The sequence below is a fragment of the Oenanthe melanoleuca genome, chromosome 12 (assembly GCF_029582105.1).
Source record: "Oenanthe melanoleuca isolate GR-GAL-2019-014 chromosome 12, OMel1.0, whole genome shotgun sequence".
NCBI lineage: Eukaryota > Metazoa > Chordata > Aves > Passeriformes > Muscicapidae > Oenanthe > Oenanthe melanoleuca.
The window spans coordinates 17,827,689-17,847,687 of NC_079346.1; the positions used below are offsets into that span (position 1 = coordinate 17,827,689).

The window sequence follows — 19,999 nt, forward strand, 5'->3', positions numbered from 1 at the left end:
ATTCTAGAAATAACAATTTTAAGTGTTGAAATTAAAGAGTCTCCAGAAAGCTTTCCTAGCTGGTAAAACTGATGTTCTCTCTCAGCTAATTATCATTTGGGGTTCCTGCTGTGGAAGAACTGGATGTGTTCATACCCAGTGCCTGGTTGGTGCCTCTGGAGGAGGCACCTCTCTTATCCCAGTGTTCTCCTGGAAGAGCTCCTGCCAGCTGCCAAAATTATTTATTTCCCTCTTTGCTGGGGCAGGGAAATGAGCACAGCTCAGGCCTCTCTGCTGGTCCTGGCAGATGGCAGAGGGGGCAGCTCACCTTTGGAGCTGTGCATGGGTTTCCAGAACACAAATAAATCAAGTGTATTACAGTGAAATCAAATAAATGCATTTTACATCAGTGCTAAGATCTTGTTTTAAGATAAAATCTTCTTTAAGCACTCTTATCTCGGCTCTAATTTCCCATCCTGTTGCATTTCACATTTTTCCTCCATGCTCTGGTTTGACTTTCACTCACAAGCTGTAACTGCTACTCTGTGAAGGGGCAGGTAAAAATTAAGAGTTTTCTGTCCCAGATGTAAAGGTTTGGAAATCAAAGCCAATGAGAGACTCCAAGTCAGAAGTACAATTTAATAGGAAACAGAGAAAAATAAAATACATTACAAAACAAAAAACCACTGACAGAGAATACAAGCTGACACCCTGCTAGTTGGGAGGGAGGCAGCAGTCCAGATGAAGTGCTCTTGTTGAAGTAGTGATCCTGTAGAAAGGTTTGGAAACTCTTGTGCTCTGGAATCCAGTGGGAAAGGCTGCCTTGGTGTCCCAAATGTCAGTTTTTATCTGGGTAGGAAAGGCTTGGCTGCTCCCCTGGCTGGAGCATCTCCCAGTGGGATGATGGAATTTTATCAGCCATGCCCTGGGACTGAATGGGCCAGCAGCAGATGATATCTCCTGGAGGGAGGATGGGCTGTGGGAAGATAAAGATGATTGCCCAGCTGGTTTAAAGCTGGCCCATTAGCAGAGGATATCTCCCACAGAGATCAGAATCACTGCCCCACCTGGTTTAACAGCTGGTGATAGAACACACACTTTGGGCACATCTCTACATTGCAACCCAGGACACCAGACTGCACATTGCTTTGTGCTCAGATCTACAGGTGTGAAAGGGAACAGCTGAGAAGGAGCTACAGCCAGGCAAAGGTCAGTGAATGACTGTGGAAATCCCACATAGATAAGGTTTGGAGAGATCCATAACTTATTTCATTATTTAAAAAAGCTTTACTGTTAATCCCTGCAAGGAGGAACAATATAACTTAGTTTATGTACTTTATACAGTAGTTTGATTTCACACCTTGAAAATCTCACACTTTGATTTTATTTGATTTGATTTGGAAATAATGAGAATAGCACTTCTGTAAAGGATGAGAGAGGTGCTCATTGCATGATTTTTAAAAAGTCTTGTAGCATTTCTAGGTGCCAGATGCCTGAGATTACCTCTTGTTCTCTTTCAGATCTGTGAAAGAACCGGGATTAAACTCCAGACTCTAAAATGGCTCAGAGGAATCAAGTGTTTAAAGAACAATCACCCTTAGGAAAAAATAACTATAACACATCCAAACTTGGAAATCTCCCAGATCCAGTTCCTCAGTAAGGACCTAAACCTCTCTTCTGTCCTGCACCTGCATCTTTTAGCCCTATTATCTCCAAGAGCACACTGGAAAGGAGATTTCTTTCCATTTTCCTTCATTCATGGTCTCTGGGTGTTGCACTTAATGAGAGAGATAACATTTAAAACCTGCTGTGACAGTTCTAAGAGTGATTACAGCCCATTATCAACAACTGGTTTATGATTTCAGCTCACATAAACAAGCCAGTGATGCAGCAGTCTTCATGCCAACACCCAAACACCCTGGGGAGATTGGTGTCCATGTTTTCTGTGGCTGATCCTGGATATTTTTTATTTCTATGGCTGATATGGATATTTTGAGCTGGGAACATGGTGAAGATCAGCTTTTAGGGAGCACTCAGCCACGGATTTCGTGTGCAGCTGATTATTGGCTGGGTTCTACACCCAGGAGTAGAATGGAGGCTGTGCTGTGAGATTGCTTAGGCTGTGATTAGTCCTGCAAGGCTGGGCTGGAGCAGAGGCCTCTCTCCATTGTCTGGTGGAATCAGGACCCTCTGGAATTGTCATTTCTCTGATGGGGGGGCAGCTGGAGCAGCTGCAGTGCTTCAGCCAGTCACAGATGGATGGTGGGGTAGCCCCAGGGCACCAGAGGTGACAGAGCTAAGAACTCACTCCAGCCAGAACTTACCACAGAGGAGTTTGCACTCTGTTAAATCTCCTCAGCTGGCACTGGAGTCATTGTGGTTGAGCACAAAATTGGAAATTGCCTGCTAACAGCAAATAAATTACAATTTATTGTGCACTCCATGGCATGGATTAAATCAAGGATTTAGCCCAAAGTTGTCAGCTCCAAGGCAAGGGAGGGTCCCTTCTCTCATGGCTTTACTTGGGTACCCAAGTTTTGAGACTCTGTAAAAGGATCTGGAAGCTCTGTACATCTGCAGAAAGAGAAAAAAACCTTTTTTTTTGGGTACTCATTGAAAAAAATCTTGTCCAATTCACATGATTTTAATGGGCAGCAAGGCAAACCCTTTCCCATTTTGTCTTTTTGCCCGTTAAAATCATGTGAATTGGACAATGCTAAACTTTTTAAATTTTGCTCTTCAGCTCTGTGCTTTCATCCCTTCAATCCTCTGCTCATTTTGCATATTACACTCATCAGGTTTTCACACGTGGTATTCAAAATTTACTTGGGATAACTAAAGCAGGCAATTAATTAGGTAAATGTGGATTAATCTTAATCATTTGATTAGTCATTTTAAATGAAAATTACAGTTTTATTGTGATGATCAAACTGAATTTAAATGTCATATTTGTTTACTGAATTTCAGATCAAGTTGTGGTTTACAGTGCTTTATTAATTTTTATTTTGCAGCCAGTGTTGGGTTTATTTTGCAGGACACAACTGTGCTGCAGTTGATCTCACATTTATCCATCCAATCAATTAGAACATGATTCAGAATGGCTGGACACTTTCACTCTAAATTTCATAACCTAAATAAAACATTTGCAAAAGAAAAATATTAAAAACCCAGAGCAAACCACTTTTGTGCTGATTAAATTGATTATCTGTGATTGACCTGGCAGATTTCTTCATCATCAGGGGTGCTTTTAAACTGTTTAACCTCCTACTTGGAGGATGAAAATGTTATTTTATTGTGGGGTTTTCCCAGATTAGGAAAATCTTCAGGCCAAAATCCCAGGCTGTGTAAGCACAGAAGTGCAGCTGGTGTAACTCAAGCCCAGCTCTGACCTTGTCTCCCTTCTCAGAGTATTCCCTGTTATTTTAATTCTTTAGACATCCAAGTGAAGCCCTAAATGACAGAGCAAGCAGCAATCCATTAACTAGAGCCAATGAGGAATCGATATTTTCTATTTGTTAGAAATCTGTTTACTCTGCTGTCTTCATCACATTCCAGCGTGACATTCACATACTGTTTATTTTTGTGCCTCAGAACATCTGCTCTTTGTTGCTTTTCATGATGGTGCCTCTCCCCCAGGCTGAGAAGTGGCCAAGTTTTGTTGATGGGGTTTTCCCTACATGGTTACCTGCAGTTTGCAAACAGTTTGTTCCAAAAGATGTGTGTTTGCTGCTCTGCAGAGTGCTCAGTGTGTCTCACTGGTTGGGGTTTCTGCAGCAGCTCATCTGCTGATTTTTCTGTAATGCAGAGCATGGAGGAAGAGCAGCTCAGTGAGAGGAAGAGAAATAAATCAGCTTTTTCTAAGAGTAAATAAAGGCTGTGGTCTCAAACCCAAAAGAGATCAAAAACAAGAATTACAGCAGGTGATATGGGCAGAGCAGAATTATTTCTGCATCCCTCCAGATGTACAATAAACACTACTTATATATATTTTAATATGTGTTTATTGTCACACAAATTTCTGTGTGAAACACCTCTTCTTTACCTATCCAGCTCATCAGTCCATATGTGTAATGGTTGTAATTTTTTGAAATAAATTTTATATAAAAGCCATTATTTAGACTTCTGTGGCCTGAATTCTGAAATACTTGCAAGACTGCCTTCAGCCCTTACAGATTAGTTTGAGTAAGGGCAGAAGCATTTGAGCTTTAAATACATGCTAAAAATTGCCTGAAGTTCCTTTGTATTTATATCAAGGTATTGAAAAAAAAGAAAATAAAATTTTTAAAAATGGTTAAAGTACAGAAAACACTGAACCAAAAAAAAAAAAAAATCAGGTAATTTCGTAGTAGGAAATGGGAAGATAAGTGTTACTGCTATCATAACTTTGGATTTTGGAAGAGAGAGAATTTTGTCACCTGTAATTATTTATCTGACCTGTCACCTGCCTGTTTCTGTTGCAGGCTGTTCTCATGTCACAGAACTTGTTTTGAACTCGCTCTCACATCTCAGCAGGAATTATTCATGAGACTACAAAACCCTCTTCTGCAGCAGGGATTCATCCCTGTCCAAAGCAGAGGTAAAACCTGGTCACTAATGAAGGATGGTTTCTGGAATAGATTGCCATGGGGTTTCCAGAGAAGAGTTAATGCACTGCAGGGCACAGGAGATGTTCTAGGGCAGCACAAGTCTCGACCATCATTCAGGAAATAACACCTGACAAAACCCCAGTTCTGGCTCACTAATTGCTAATTGTTCCCTGATAATGTTCATCAGTCAGAGAGTGGGAGCCTGGCTTGGGGAGGGCATGGAGCTGAATTTGTGTCCTTGTGGGGCAGTGAGGGAGGCAGTGCCTCACTCTGTGCCTGTTCCTGTCACACCCTCAGGTGGCTCAGCTGCCACCTGGGCCAGGCAAGAGCCAGAAATAGAAAGCTGGGTTTGCTTCAGGGCCTCTGAAACAGCAGGAGGATGCACTGGGGTGTCTCATGAAACTCACTGCAAGGGTGCACGTTAGGATGCTTCACCCTTTCCTTTCCTTCTTCTCCTCTCAGTCTGTCAGCACAACTAACCACAAATAATTTCATCTCTTTTGGCTTTTTGATTTCAGTGGTAGGGAACAAAGCTGGATTTCAGATTGCTGCTGTGTTCTCTCCTTTTGATACTGAGCCTTCCTGTCATTTAACATGCCAGCAGTTCAGTGTTCTCACTCCCTATTAGACACAATTGTCTTGAATTACCTCACAAATGTGCTGTGAGGGGTTCAAGCATCACCAACAGTAGTTTGGACCAAAAAAATGCCATTTGTTCTTTTTCAGGCACAGGTTTATGTGCTATTAAATTCATCAAGCTCCCTGTAATATCTACTGATGCTCTTTCAACAAAGCTTTCCCTCACAGTAACAACAGTGCTGCACAGAGAGCTCCTCATTCTGGGTTGTTCTGCATTAAAAAGCAAGTTTTTGACACTTCCACCAAGGTCAGCTACCAGTTGATTGGGTGCAGATTTGGATTTAAGGTTGCTACAGTATTCTATGAGATGTTTTGAAAACCCTCTGGGTCTGGAATTTGAGAATGATGGATATTTTAAAAGATTTTTGTCAGCATAGTGGTGACAACATAAAGAGGGGAAAAAAAATCAACTAACAAAAAACAAAACAAAAATAAACAAAAAACGTGAGAAGCTGCTCATAGGGAAGGGCCAGTAGATTCAAAGTGAAAAAAGTGGGTAAAGTGGGAAATACTATTTGTTTTATATAGCCAAGACAACTTCAGAGTGCACAGGGTGGGTGGACAAGTCTCCTGCTATTCACCCAAACATCCCAGAGTGAGAGAAAACACAGTGGGCAACTGTTCTGGAGAGTCTGATAGCCATGGTTACAATCCTTAAAACCTGCCAGCAAATGTGGAGACTGAACCAGGAAATACCTTGGATTTCAGATTTCATCAGTAAGAAAATGAGTTTTCCACAGAGATGTGTGAACAGGGCCAGATCTTGTCCCACTGAAAGAATCCTGCAGAGTTCCACCTTCCAACGTGTAAACTTCAAACTGTGGAAGTGTTAGCACCCGGGATTTTATTAAAACTCTAAGTTTAAAACAAGTTATTGCATGGTTTACTGTGTTTATTATTAATTAGAGCACCTGTTGCATTCAATATGGCCTGTAAAGATCAGCAGCAAAACGAGCTGTGATTGTGCATCTTGGATAAAAGGAAAAGGGCTGAGTTATGTGTTTTATGTTACACACAGTCATTATCCCAAAACTCAGGGGAAAGAGGATGCAAATTACTCTTAAAGAAAACCTGGTGGGAAAAGCACCCATAATTCTCATTACAATGTAAAATTGCTTGAAGATACACAGCACTCTCCTTCCTCAAACGTGATTTCTGACATAAACCAGCGTGGGGTCTGTAATAACAGATGTTTTATTAATATTTCGGGGGATGTGAGTGTGGCAGTGCCTGTTCCTGCTCACAGCCACCGCTTCGGGACGGTGCTGCTGTCACTGCCCGAGGGGATGCTCACCTGGAGCTGTCCCGGGATGTTCAGGTGGAACTGTCCCGGGATGCTCACCTGGAGCTCTCCCGGGATGTTCAGCTGGAACTGCACCGGGATGTTCAGCTGGAGCTGTCCTGGGATGTTCAGCTGGAGCTGTCCCGGGATGCTCAGCTGGAGCTGTCCCGGGATGCTCAGCTGGAGCTGTCCTGGGATGTTCAGCTGGAGCTGTCCCGGGATGCTCAGCTGGAGCTGTCCCGGGATGTTCACATGGAGCTGTCCCGGGATGCTCAGCTGGAGCTGTCCCGGGATGTTCAGTTGGAGCTGTCCCGGGATGCTCAGCTGGAGCTGTCCCGGGATGCTCAGCTGGAGCTGTCCCGGGATGCTGATGCCGGAGCTGTCCCGGGATGCTGATGCCGGAGCTGTCCCGGGATGGTCAGCTGGAGCTGTCCCGGGATGTTCAGCTGGAGCTGTCCCGGGATGTTCAGCTGGAGCTGTCCCGGGATGCTGATGCCGGAGCTGTCCCGGGATGCGCTCCAGCCGCAGCGCCCCGATCCAGCTCGGAGCTGTCCCCAGCACCGCTCTCCTTCCCATCCTCACCGCCCGCCGCAGCGCTGAGCTCTGCGCTGCTGTCGCGGGGGGAATCGCCGCCCTTCTGCCGGCTGGGCACACAGCTGCATCCTCGGCCTGTCCCCATTCCTGCACCAGTTCCTGCTCCCCATCACTGTCCCCATCGCTGTTTCCATCGCTGTCTACATCCCCATCCCCATACCTGTACCTGTACCCATTCCTGCTCTCATCCCTGTCCCTATCGCTGTCCCCATCCCCATCCCTGTACCCGTTCCCATCCCCATCCCATCCCATCCCATCCCCATCCCCATCCCTGTTCCCACTCCTGCTCTCATCCCCATCCCTGTCCCCGTCCCCATCCCATCCCATCCCATCCCCATCCCAACCCCATCCCATCCCATCCCATCCCATCCCATCCCATCCCATCCCATCCCATCCCATCCCATCCCATCCCATCCCATCCCATCCCATCCCCATCCCATCCCATCCCATCCCATCCCATCCCATCCCATCCCATCCCATCCCATCCCATCCCATCCCCATCCCATCCCATCCCCATCCCCTCCCATCCCCCATCCCATCCCATCCCATCCCATCCCATCCCATCCCATCCCATCCCATCCCATCCCATCCCATCCCATCCCCATCCCTGTACTCGTTCCTGTCCCCATCCCATCCCTCCGCTCCGTGTCCCCTCCCCGCGCCCCGCCCGCCCCTCGGCCGCCCCCTGCCGGCGGGCGGTGGCGGTGCGGGCGCAGAGCGGCGGGCGGGCAGAGCGCGGAGCGGAGCGCGGAGCGGAGCGGCGCAGGGAGCGCGGAGCGCGCATCGCACAGCCCGCTCCCGGCCCCGCCGCAGCCCCCCGCCCGGCCAGATGATGAACTTTCTGCGGCGCAGGCTCTCGGACAGCAGCTTCATCGCCAACCTGCCCAATGGCTACATGACCGACCTGCAGCGGCCGGAGCCGCAGCAGCCGCCGCCGCCGCCGCCTTCCGCGGGCTCGGCGGGCCCCGCCTCGGGCTCCCCGGCCGCCGAGCGCCGGCAGCCGCCGCAGCCCGCGCCCCCTCCGCAGCAGCCGCCGCCGCAGCAGTCCGCGGGCAGCAGCTTCTTCAGCTCGCTCTCCAACGCCGTCAAGCAGACGGCGGCCTCGGCGGGGCTGGTGGACGCGTCCGCCGCCGTCTCCGCGGCTGTCGGCAGAAAGTTCAAGCTGCTGCTGGTCATCGACGAGCCGCACACGGACTGGTAGGTGCCCCCCGCATGCCCCTCGCCATCGTCATCATCATCACCGTCACCATCGTCCTCCTTGCCCCCGTCCTTGCCCCGTCCTCCCGCTGTCGCTCCCCGGCAGGTGCGGGCTCACCTGGGGCACAGCCCCCGCACCGGCCCCGCTCAGCCGCTGGGAGATGGAGCCAAAAAAAACCCCCAAAAAGCCGCCAAAAACCAGCCCAGCGAGCCCTGGAGCGCCGTGAAATCCGTTTGCCATCACTACACTAAATAAAACACGCGCAGCGCCCTGAGCGCGCATATCGTGCGCTCCCTGTCGCAATATCAGCGACAGCAATAGCAATAGCAGCGGCAGGCTGGGTTTGGTGTCCTGGGCACGGCTCAGTGCGCGGCTGTGGCGCTGCGTGTGTTAATCCGTGTTTACGAGCCCGCTCGCTCCGCGCAGCTCCCGCGGCGTTCTGCTGGAGGTCGGGATGCCGAGCATCGCTCCGGCCCCGGCCCCGGCAATTCCTGCCGTGTTCATCAGCTTTGATTTGGGCTGCGTGCTTGGCTCCCACTGACAGCACGGAAAACGTGGGGTTTTCCAGGCGCGCCTGGCTGGCGGCAGCAGGGGAGGCTGTGGCTGCTCCAGACCTGTGGCACTGCTGGGTGCCGCGCTCCGGAGCAAGGACACGTCCCCAGCCACCCCTCGCTGCTGCTGATCGCAGTGCAGAAGGTCTTAGCAGCGCCCTAGAATGATGCGGAGTGAAACAAGTCTGTTTTTGTAGCGCTGAGATCATCCGGTAATGGACTGCGGGTTCAGGGTTTTATTCTCGGCGTCTCCAATTTATAGCCTCGCTGTCTGCATGGGCTCGTGATCTGTGATCTGATCCAATTTGCTTTAAAACGGTGCTTTAATAAAATGCTCGAACCGAGGATTGAAGCCTTTAACTGTAGCAGATACGTTATTTGTGTTAAGGTAACATTACCTGTTACATTTCCAGGCTTTTTCTTCTGTCTGGTTTTGTGGTTCGTTGTGTGTGTGGGGGGGTGATTTTACTTTTTTTCTATTTTTTTTTTTTCTTTTTAAAAAAACAAGGTGGTTGTAGCAGCCAGACTGAGGCAGCCTCTGTAGCTACGTCATGGAGATGCATCCATGGACACTGCTCCCTGCCTTGCAGAAACATCCATTTATTTAATATTTTATATTTCATAGTGCACAGCTCTCTGCCTCCAATAACTGCATTTATTCATAAGGTTTCATTCTGGGAGATTTTTCTGATTTTTACTGGAGCCAGTGTGAGTATTTTGAACGTGGTTTTCCATACGTGGTTTACATATTTGACAAATGCACCCCAAATTAGCACAATCTGGGCATAGGGGCAGAGCTTTGGAAGCCCAGCATGGGAGTTCCCCCAGGAGCACTCCAGGTGGGAGCCTCACAAATCCTCACAAGGTTACTCATGCTTGCTTGGTTTTGCCTTTTTTTTCTCCTCCTCATAGTATGTGACATGGATACGGAGTAGCTCTAAAAAAAAAAAAAAAAAAAAAAAACAACAAAAAAAAAACCAGTTTGGTGTTGCACTGGCTCTTTCCTCTCCCAGAAACCAGTCATTTTGTAACAGATTTTAAAATATATCCTGAAAAAGGATATATCTGACCCTTGTGGGTCCCTTCCAACTCCAGATATGTGTGAATTCTGATAATCCATGCAGGAGAGTTTGTTCCATCCCTTGGGAAGTACAGATCCCCATCTGGGCATGCATTGATCTGCTGGGGTTTCTGGCTCTGTGGGGTAAAATGGGATAAGGATTAGAAGCTGGGCAAGGAAAAGAAAGGCTGGGAGGGGCAGCAGGTGGGTGCCAGTGGCTGTGGGCACCCCCAGCTCCCTGGGCTGTGCTGCAGGGGGAGGTTCTGTCATGTGATGCTCTGAGCAAAGCCTGTCAATAACAGCAAAAAAAATAAAAGAATAACACCACAGCATCTCTGAGAGCCTCCAGAAACCCTCCAGCTGCTGGGCTCTGCTCCTGAGGGGAGGATCAGGTGCTTGGCCTTTGTTTCTGTGGTGCTTTGAGCTGTGCTGTGTTTGTTTGCCTTAAATTGAGAGCGTGTATAGTGCTTGTGGGTTGCAGTTTCTATAGAAATCAAAGGAATTTGGTCTGGATCACGCTGAGATCTTACTGGTTCCTCTCCAGAGAGGGCCAGAGGAGGCACAAACCTTTTTCTGTCAGCAAAGGATATTCCCTCTTACCCCTGACAAAAAGGAGCTTCTATTTCCAATATGTTTTAATTCTGTGAAAGGTTAACTTATACTTCAAGTCTAAGATTTACTAACCCAGCATTGTTGTTGTTGCCTGTGGAATCATTTGGGATATTCTACCTAGAACCAAATCCCAGTTGTTGCTTGCATTTTATAATCTTGATCTCTGTGACATCTTTCCTCAATTTCTTGCTCTAAGAGATTTGTCCCATTGCAAGTTTTGAAATTCTCCATTTCAATGGCTTTACATTTATGGCATGGGAAAAAATGGGAGAATTGGCTTATCTATACTAATTTGTGTCTTTTTTACCATTTTCCTGACTTCTTAAGGGAAGAGTAAATGCAGTTTCATGTCAAAGAGTCAAAGCACCCTCCTTTCTCACTCCAGGGTGTGTAGGAGCTGTAAAGGATAATTCCTTCCCTACAGGTTCTTTGGAGTCTTCCAACCACACATAGTGGTCGTGCTTCTCCTGAAGGTGGGGATGTAAAACAATCTGAATCAAGATTTTCCACCAGCCTTGGTGGCAAGTGAAGGGACAAATTGAAATAGGCTGAAGGTTGTATCAATAAACCCATGGCAAGGGGTCTTGGCTGGTTCTGGCTCTCATGGAAGGCTCTGCTGGTCACTTTGTACCATAAATGAGCCTCTGGCCCACAGGTGGGAGCAAATAGCCAGCAAGAATTTCCCTGAATTGTCTTAGAATTTCCTGGCACCACGAGGAGGAGGTGGCTGGAGTGCAAACCCTTCCAGTGCACCAGTGCTGTTAATTTGTATGATTTCCACAGAGGCATTGGGAAAGCTGATTTTATTTCCAGGCCTGCTCTTTATGCATTTGGATGTGATGTCCTTCCCACCTGCAGCTGCATGTTGAGCAGACAATTCCAATATCTCGACCTCCAAACCCTCTGATGAGTTCCCACATCTGGTGGAGGGTTTGGGATGCACTGGGAGTGTGTGGATGCTCCACAGACCTGCTGGGGAGGGCAGAGCTTCAAGAACCATTTGGGAGGTTTAATGGTGATTGGATGTGACAGATCTCCAGGGTTGTTTTACAGCTGTGAGGATCTTTGTTGATATTTTACAAAAAAAAGGAAACTAAGGAGTGAAATGATTCCTTCAAGGTCATCCAAGTGACTGCTGGCAGAGCTGAGTTAAACCTAGGCAGCTTGCTTCTCTCTTAATTCTGCATTAAGTGCCCAAAATTTCCAGCTAGATAGGTTTATTTTAAAATGTGTTTAATTTCCTCAGGAAATAACCATTTTGTTCTGTACACAAAAAAATCCTGAGTATTCAGTGCTGAACAAGCAGTTGATGAGAGGCCATCCATCAGTGGCAAGGGGCCAAGGAGCTGTGTATAGATTATTATCTTTATTAAAGACTTATGTATAAGATTCAGAAAGCTGCTTCAATATTGAAAACTAATCATCACTTAATGTGTCTTGTCCTTTAAAGCTTGAGTATAAGCCTTGCTGGCAGCAGCAGTGAAATTATAAAAAGAACAAAGCTGGGAAATTTTGTTCTTGTATTTTTTTAAGCACAAATCTGGTTGTAAGTATCATTCCTATTTTTTTTTTTTTTCCCTTCATGTTTACTGCCTGAGTAGTTGCTCAGCTTGTGACAGGCTCCAAAGATAAACCCAACTGGCTGGGACAAATGCTAAATGAAGAGCAAACTTTCTGGTTTAAAATTACCCAGTCACTTATGGGCAAACACTGCTCATCAGAAATATTTTTAATATGAACACTGTTGTTGTAGTGCAGAGAAGCACTGCTTGATGACAAAAATTTCTTGAAGTGAGCAGCACGAGCTTCTCAGGGTTTGATTTTTGGTTTGGGGGTTTATTTCATTCACTAGAAGGTGGAAATGGGTTTCAATTAAAACTGTGTGTGCTGCTGTTTTTTGCAAACATGCATGGACACACTGCAATGACAATTTCACTGCAGCTCTGTTCATTAGGGATGGCTCAATTGTGCATAACTAATTAGTATTTCCTTACTCCAATTGGCCTGGAATTCTCATGTATTTAATTCTAACGTGTTATTCAGGAGCTGCAGCTTTCACTTCATTCAGTGGGAGCAAGTTTTCCAAATTTAGGAGGCAGCACTTGGTTTTAATAATGCACAAAGGAGGGCAAGTGCTCTGCCAGAGCCCTCTGCAGTTTTCCAGAAGAAAACAGAGCCAGGGAAATGGGGAGGGAAAGCCAGTTTGGGATAAAGGTGGAGCTGGTGGAGGGGATGGAAGGGATTCCTTGGCACTGGGATGTGTCTGGAGACAAACCCTGCAGTGCTCTAGAGCAGGTTTTTAAAGGCTTTAACCAAATCACCAAGTGTGGGGTGTAAAGAAAAGATGATCTTATCAATATGTGTATTTTATATGGGAAGAAAAAAACCCTATGCTAAATCACCTTTATTAATTTAAAATGGCCTTTGCAAAAGGAAACTCTTGGTATTAATTGAAAACAACCTGGCCTTTGGTAAAGCACTGTCATATTTCAAGGAGGCCAAAGGTTCCCTAAACCCTCTGAAACTGAGCAAGGGTGACAAAGTGGTTTCTCCCTAATTTTCACTTCATATGAAAACTTAGCATTTTAAAATGATCTTTGTGAGACCTTTCAGTCTCACTCACTCAAGTTGTCCTTTGGAGAGGACTCCCAGCCCCCAAAAAGGAGCTGGCCAGCAGCTTCTGCAGGAGGCCAGTGTGTGCTTCTTCCAGGCAGGTAATTGGTAATTGGTAATTGGTAATTGGTAATTAGATCAGTTCCCAGCACAGCTGCAGCTCCCAGCTCTGCATTAAGGGCTCTCTGCAAGCCAAAAAAGCCACAATTAAAGCAGGGATGGAGGCACCCAGGAAACCACGAGGGTTTCTGCAGCTTCATCCTGAGCTCTGCCTCCTCTGGGGGTAGCAAGGGGCAAAGTACAGCTCAAGGAGCCTTGGCACTGCTGCTTTGTCCATTTTTAAATGTTAATTCCACACTGGGCAAGGGCTGGAGGAGCAGGGTGTGCAGCTGAGCTCACTGAAGTAGGGAAGGTGTTCAGTCTGAATTTTTGTGTAAAACAACCTCACCCAAGTTCTGTTTTGTGTATTTCATTTCAAAGTATAGAACATGTTCAATCTGAATATTTGTGCACAACAACCTCACTCAAGTTGTGCTTTCTGTGCTTCATTTCAAGGTATGGGGGGGTCTTCAATCTGAATTTTCGTGTACAACAACCTCACCCAAATTGTGTTTTGTGTGTTTCATTTCAAAGTATGGAAGGTGTTAAATCTGAATTTTTGTGCACAACAACCTCACCCAAGTTGTGTTTTCTGTGCTTCATTTCAAAGTAGGTAAGGTGTTCAACCTGAATTTTCATGTACAAACTCACCCAAGTTGTGTTTCATGTGCTTCATTTCAAAGCAGGGAACAGTTAAATCTGAATTTGTGTGTTCCTCAGCCTCACCCAGGTTGTGTTCTGTGCCTGCTCTCCAGCTGGTGCAGCACCAGACAATGTCTGGGCTGGTATTTTAAGATGATCTAAGGAAGAAAGCTGCTGATATTTTTTCTGTTTACCTACAGTTCTGTCGTGTGCAATGTTTTGCTGTGTTGTGTAAGTAGGCAAACACAGCATGTGAGAGAGATTACCTTTTTGATAAGACAGAGAATGGGAACCAGATCTCTCAGTGATAACACTTTCTGCTCCATGCTCTGTGTGCTCTCAACCCAAACTCTTGCAGGCTCCAATGTTATTTTAGGCAGCTGAGTGTAAATGAGATGCTGGCCACAAATTTGGACAGATTCTGGTGTCACCCCCATCCCAGTCCCCTGTGCTCAGGATCCAAGTGACTTTTTTCTTTTTTTCCCTACCTTTTAGAGACAATAGAAATGCCTTTGAAGCCTAATGAAAGCTATAGTAACACATTTAGTTGAACAGATAATATTAGAGAAAAAAGTTTGCCAACGTTTTCATCTGAAGTTTGCCTTCAGAGAAATGAAATGGAAAAATTGGCAAGGAAATAATGAATTTCAGGGAGGTACATTTCAAAGTAATGAGGCTGAAGGGAGAGATAAAAGGAATAACAAATTTCTTGGTAGACTATGGAACCAGGTAAAATAAGAAATTCTACTTGCAACCTATTCAGAATTTGATAATGGCTTGCCAGTAGCAAATTGTAACCTGTTGAAATAGGAAAGGCATGGAACAAAAGGGTATTAAAAACTGTAATTATAGATGTTTTATTCTTCATCTTGCAAAAGTGTGTGTAGAAGGCTTCCTGTTTTATTTATATGCCATTCTGTAAACACTGCAGGACACTGCAAAAGCCATTTTTGCTGAAAGCATGTTTCCCCAGAAGATTGATGCTAAATATTCCCACAGGATTTTCTAAAAGTAGTGACTTCATTTTATGCAGTTTCAGTACCCAGTTCTTAATAGCACCATGTGAGTGACCCACAGAAACACCATGTCCAATATCATATAATTATATCCCATTAAGAATGCTTTAAACTACAGAAATCTGTTTTAATACCACTGAAATAATTGATGTTTGGGGGGTTTGTCTATTTATAAATAAGGTACACTGCAATTTGCATTTAAAGATGGGATAGGACTTCAGTGAAAATCTGTGTTTGAGTATAAAGCTGTGTTTGGGGAAGGAAAATAACAAATGCAGGCAGCCAGGTTTGGGTACAGAACCTCCTCAGAAGGAATTTGGCCCTGCTTGGCTGAACACAGCAGCAAAGGTAATCACAGGCAGGTGGAAAAGTTGTCAAGAATGGGAAAGAGTAAATTGGCAGAGAAAGCAATGTTGTAGATGACAAAAAGCCAGGCCATAAATGATGAAATGATGTTACCTGCAATGACATTGCCTCCAAAGAGGAGTCAGCTCACCTTGGGCAGTGGCAGAAATGTGCAGTGAGGTGACAAAACCTCCCAGACACGGTGGGTGGGAGGGCAGCCTCTGCCCTGGCCATGGAGTGAAAACTCCTTGCTTGGTTGCACTGCTGCTTCTGCTAATTAAACAGCTTTATCTGAGCCCAGCCACACTCAGAGACAGCCCAGGCTGCAAGGACAGCTTCAGCTCTGGGCAGAATGTGCAAAGATTTTGTTGTTCCTCCCTGGCTGGAATATGAATATGGAATATGAATGAACAGATTCCTGACAAACAGCTGGAGTGATGCCTTTTTGGGCTACCTAAAAACAGGGGCCAGACAAAATTAAGGCAATAAAGGCAGTTTTATTTATTGAAAAGCCTTCAGGTACATTTCAGGCTGCACCCAGAATGGATGATGGATCATGGGGTTTTTATACTTTGGTAAGTTTGGTCCATTTGCATATTGGGGTTAATCTCCCAATTCCAGCTCCAGGTAATGAAGTCATTCACCCCAAGTTTGCTCCCCCAATTCACTTTTGTTCCCATCTCTGGGCTCTGGGGCAGTGAGGTGTCCTTGATTGCCAGGCTGGAGAGGAATTGTTGTGTCTGAGCAGAATGGGAAAGCAGCAGCTGGCACTGGGTGTGGAGCTCAGAGTTACACACTAAAGAACTGCAGGATTGCAAATACATGGAAAATATAAAAGCTAAAATCCTAAAGCATCAGGTGGCTGAGGTCACATCCTTCCTAATGCTGATCAAGCTGAAGTGATAGAAGTGTTTAATTCAGAGGACAGTGAATGTTAAATCCTGGTTTTCCTGCAGATCCCAGGGCAGTGCAGGGCTCCAAACCCACCAAGCTCAGCTGCAGCTGTGCCAGGGAATTGTGAAAAACAAGGTTCAGTATCCTGGTAGATTTTAAAAGGTTTAATAACAGACAATAAGAGACAAACAGTAAAGCAAAAGGATATATGGCTGGGTGCTTGGCCTCCAGCCAAGAGCACACACTAACTCAGAGAACACTCCTTTAAATGCATCAACCTGTTGCCTATCCAGAGACCTTCATGCATTATTCAAAATCATTCCCCACCCCAACCTGTAAATCAACTTTTTTTTGTGTCTCCATCCTGTTGTCTACTCCCTGATCAATAAATTCCTCTGGTTATCTTCATCCAGATAGGATAATCCAAGAATGTGAAGAATTTCATTATTATTTTTTTACCATTCTCTGAGTCAGTTACATGAACAAAAGCTTTTTACATCACCATGTTGTAGTCCAATAAAATTATATCTATTTATCACACTACTAAGTTTTGTTAATAACAGAGCTAAAAGAAACTCTATTCATACAGCAAAGTTTTCCAACATTATACATAAAGCATTGATTTTAATATTTGTGAAAAGCCAATAATAGAATGTGTCCTTAAAGCAGAATGCTGAGGGATGTGTGGGATCCTGGTGCCCATCACCTGCTGCTCACAGCTGCTCACTCCTGCAGCTCAGATGGGGATGGGAATCATTCAATTCATGGGATGCTCCAGCTCTGTGTGTAACACTCCCTGCCTGACCTCACATTTGCTCTGTTTGACCTCATTTCTTCTTTATTCCTTCTAATAAGACTGATTATAATTCCACTGAAACAGGCCAGATTTAGGGGATTAAACTCCAGTAGGAGATCACAGTCTCACATTTGCTCAGGGAAACCAGGATGCTCCAGGGAGGAAGATCAGCATTATTTCACCACCTCTTGCTTGGTATCACTGGTTTCTTTTGCTCTGAAACTGATTTCCAGTGACAGCTTTCTATGTATACACACACCTCAGCATTGAGAAAGTCTTGAAAGATTTCTAAATCAATGTTAGAAAAGCCATCACATCAAATTTGTGATTCTGAAAGTGTGGTGGAAAGGTTTAATCATAAAACATGATAAATACATCCAATTCCAGTGAGTGGCAATCTGGTTTCATAGTGTGCTGTGAGTGCAGAATTTATTTTACTCAAGAGTTGTTGTCTCAGCCATCTACTGCTCAAGGTAAATAAAAATCCTAGGGATACTTTTAATGAGGAAAAATTATTTATGAAGCCTTTGTCTTTGAACAGAAAACCAAAAGTAATTTTCCTGAGTCTGTTCCTTACAGTATATACCAATAAATGACACTCGTGTTGCTGATAGACCCTTTAAAATGTGTTTGGTGTGTGTAGTCATGTTTATATCTGTGTGCAAAAGGGTTTTTTTGAGATGAATTGTAGGAATTTTCACTGGTGGGTGTTGTCCAGGTAGAAAGTAGTTCATGGCTGTGGTTTTCCTTCACTGGAATGAAGGGAAGCTCTTCCATGGTGCCAGTGGAAAGTCACTCAGCTCTTTTGAAGACAGGTCTCATGAGCATCTATTGTGTGGCTCACAATGTTCTGGGATTTAGAGATTCAGGATTTGTGTCAGGCTGTTCTCTGCCTAAATTCTTTTAGCTGGACCCATGGTCTAAGATTTTTTTTGTGCTGATTAATTTTCCTACTAAGGAAGAAATGTCTGATGTGAGCCAGCAGCAATTCAATGTGCACAAAGGTAAGATTGCCTTCCTTGGCAATAGGAATACCTGGGAGGAGTCAAGAGAGACATTAATATAAAATATAATTAGTGTGCATGAAGGTTTACATTATTTCTACTCAAACCACTTCCACTGGGTTGCTGAGGCTATTCCAGCAGAGCTTTTCTGTTTAGTCTTGCAGTTGTTTTATCCTTTTATTTGCTGGAAGGCCTTTCCAAAAAATCAGGCAGCTAATGAAGCTTTGGGGTTATTGCTTGGTGGGTTTCTTTCTGTTTTCTTTTTTTTTTTTTTCCCCTGAATATTGCCCATTATAAGCATCCCTTTCAGCTTGGCTCTTGGGCTGTGCATTGATGACAAATCAGCTCCTAAGTGGCCTTTAGAGTGAAATTCAGCTCCACTGTAAAAGGAGATGCAGAGTGTGATTGTTATTGTCCAAATCCCTCTGTGATTATGTCCCTGCACTTCAGGAACAGCTCTCTGGAAGGCTTTCAATGTAGAACAAACACACCAGGTGCTGTTAGCCTGAAATCCAGGCTGCTGTCACTTTCTGTAATAACAATAGAATTAAATCTCGATTTTTCTGGTTTGCTGGGCTTGTCCCTGGGCTGGTGGAGGCTTTCCCTGAATTCTTCTCTGGCTGGTCTAGAGCAGTGGATTTGTGATGCTTTCTGTGGAACAGAATTCCAGTAGTGGTTTCAGCCTTTTCAAAAACTCCTGGCAAACTCTGTCTGTCTGTCTGTCTGTCTGTCAAGGTGGGGTGAAGACTTTGTGCATTAAACTCTTCAACAAACACTAATGTGAAGTTTAAAGCACATTACTTCATTTCAAGGCTTGTTTCAGTTTGGGAATTTCCAACTGAGTGTTTGAAAGGAAGCAAACCTAATTGGTAGCAAGAAAACATTTATTTTTGAGGGATGAACAATAGTTCTAAAAGTCACTTTTGTATTTCTTGATTTAGTCTGTGTTTTAGAGTAGGTTTTTTTGTTTTGGTTTTGGTTTTGGTTTTTTTTTTGATAGATGACTGAAATTCTTTAGGTCTGGACACTGGACTCCTCAAGATGAGAACAGTATTTTCACTTGGAGCACTTCAGCAAATAGGTTTCATGTTGGCAAATAGGATTATGTGTAATAGATAAATCAGAGTTAATGATGTTAATCAGCAAAAGCAGCTTGTTGTGAAGTACCAAAGTCCCCATCTCTGCTGCAGCAGGGCTGGAGTGGTGTGCTGCTAATCTCATTAGCACACACAAATAATTTAATCTGGGGCAAGAAGCAGCTTAATTTGCACACGTGTAAAAGTGTGTGCACATCTCTGTCTGCAGCATTTTCCTGAAAGAGCTGTGCAAGGCATGAAATTATTCTGCATAATGAGGACAAATTCCTCAGTTTTGTCTGAAAACTCAGGGTAAAAAGCCATGACTGTAGGACCAGCACAAGTTCTGTATTCTGTAAGTGGAAAATAAAATGATTACAAACAGCTCTGATCAGATAGTTTAAATTATAAATATTCAATCATCTTTAATACCCTCTCAGAAATGATTTCTGTTTAAATTCCAGTGCTCAGGACCTGCCTGTGTAGATTCTTTTATTGTATTCAGATTAAATAAGTTTTTTTTTCTGTCCAAACTCAAATTAAACTGATGCACAGCTACTGCCTTTTACAATTCTCCTTGTCAGCTGTCCCCACCAATACTGCTGCAGGTTTTGAGGTCAGTGTGCAGTCACTTAACCATGTTAAAACAAACTAGAGCAGACTTCAAGAACTACTTAAAAGTTGAAACTTTTACTTGAAAAGAATACTTGAGAACTTGCTTTTGCTTGAATCAACCATGAAACCTTTTGGAAAGGATGCAGAAGAAAAATCCAAGTATATCAAGTTTTCATGTTGTTTTCTTTTTTTTTTTTTTTTTTTTTTTTTATTGAAAACTTCTAATCTGGCCCTTTGTGTTAAAACCAAAATAGAACATTCAGGGTGAAATTACTGTGGAGGTTGGGAAGTGGCAGTGAAAGGCATTAAATACTGATTAAATACTGTATTTATTTACTCTTGTATTGTTTCCACATGGGCAGTGAAGTATCTGCATGTGACAGCAGTGATTTTTTGGG

The 19,999-nt window shown here is 44.5% G+C and overlaps 1 protein-coding gene across 1 annotated transcript in view; it reads left to right on the top strand.

Moving 5' to 3' along the window:
* Positions 1-7,797: 7,797 nt before the first annotated feature.
* Positions 7,798-19,999, top strand: part of SYN2 (synapsin II) — a 160,825-nt gene continuing 148,623 nt past the window's right edge. Inside the window, exon 1 of the mRNA XM_056501290.1 lies at positions 7,798-8,277. Coding sequence (XP_056357265.1) covers positions 7,910-8,277 — 368 coding nt within the window. The 5' untranslated portion in view covers positions 7,798-7,909. The remainder of the gene's footprint in view (positions 8,278-19,999) is intronic.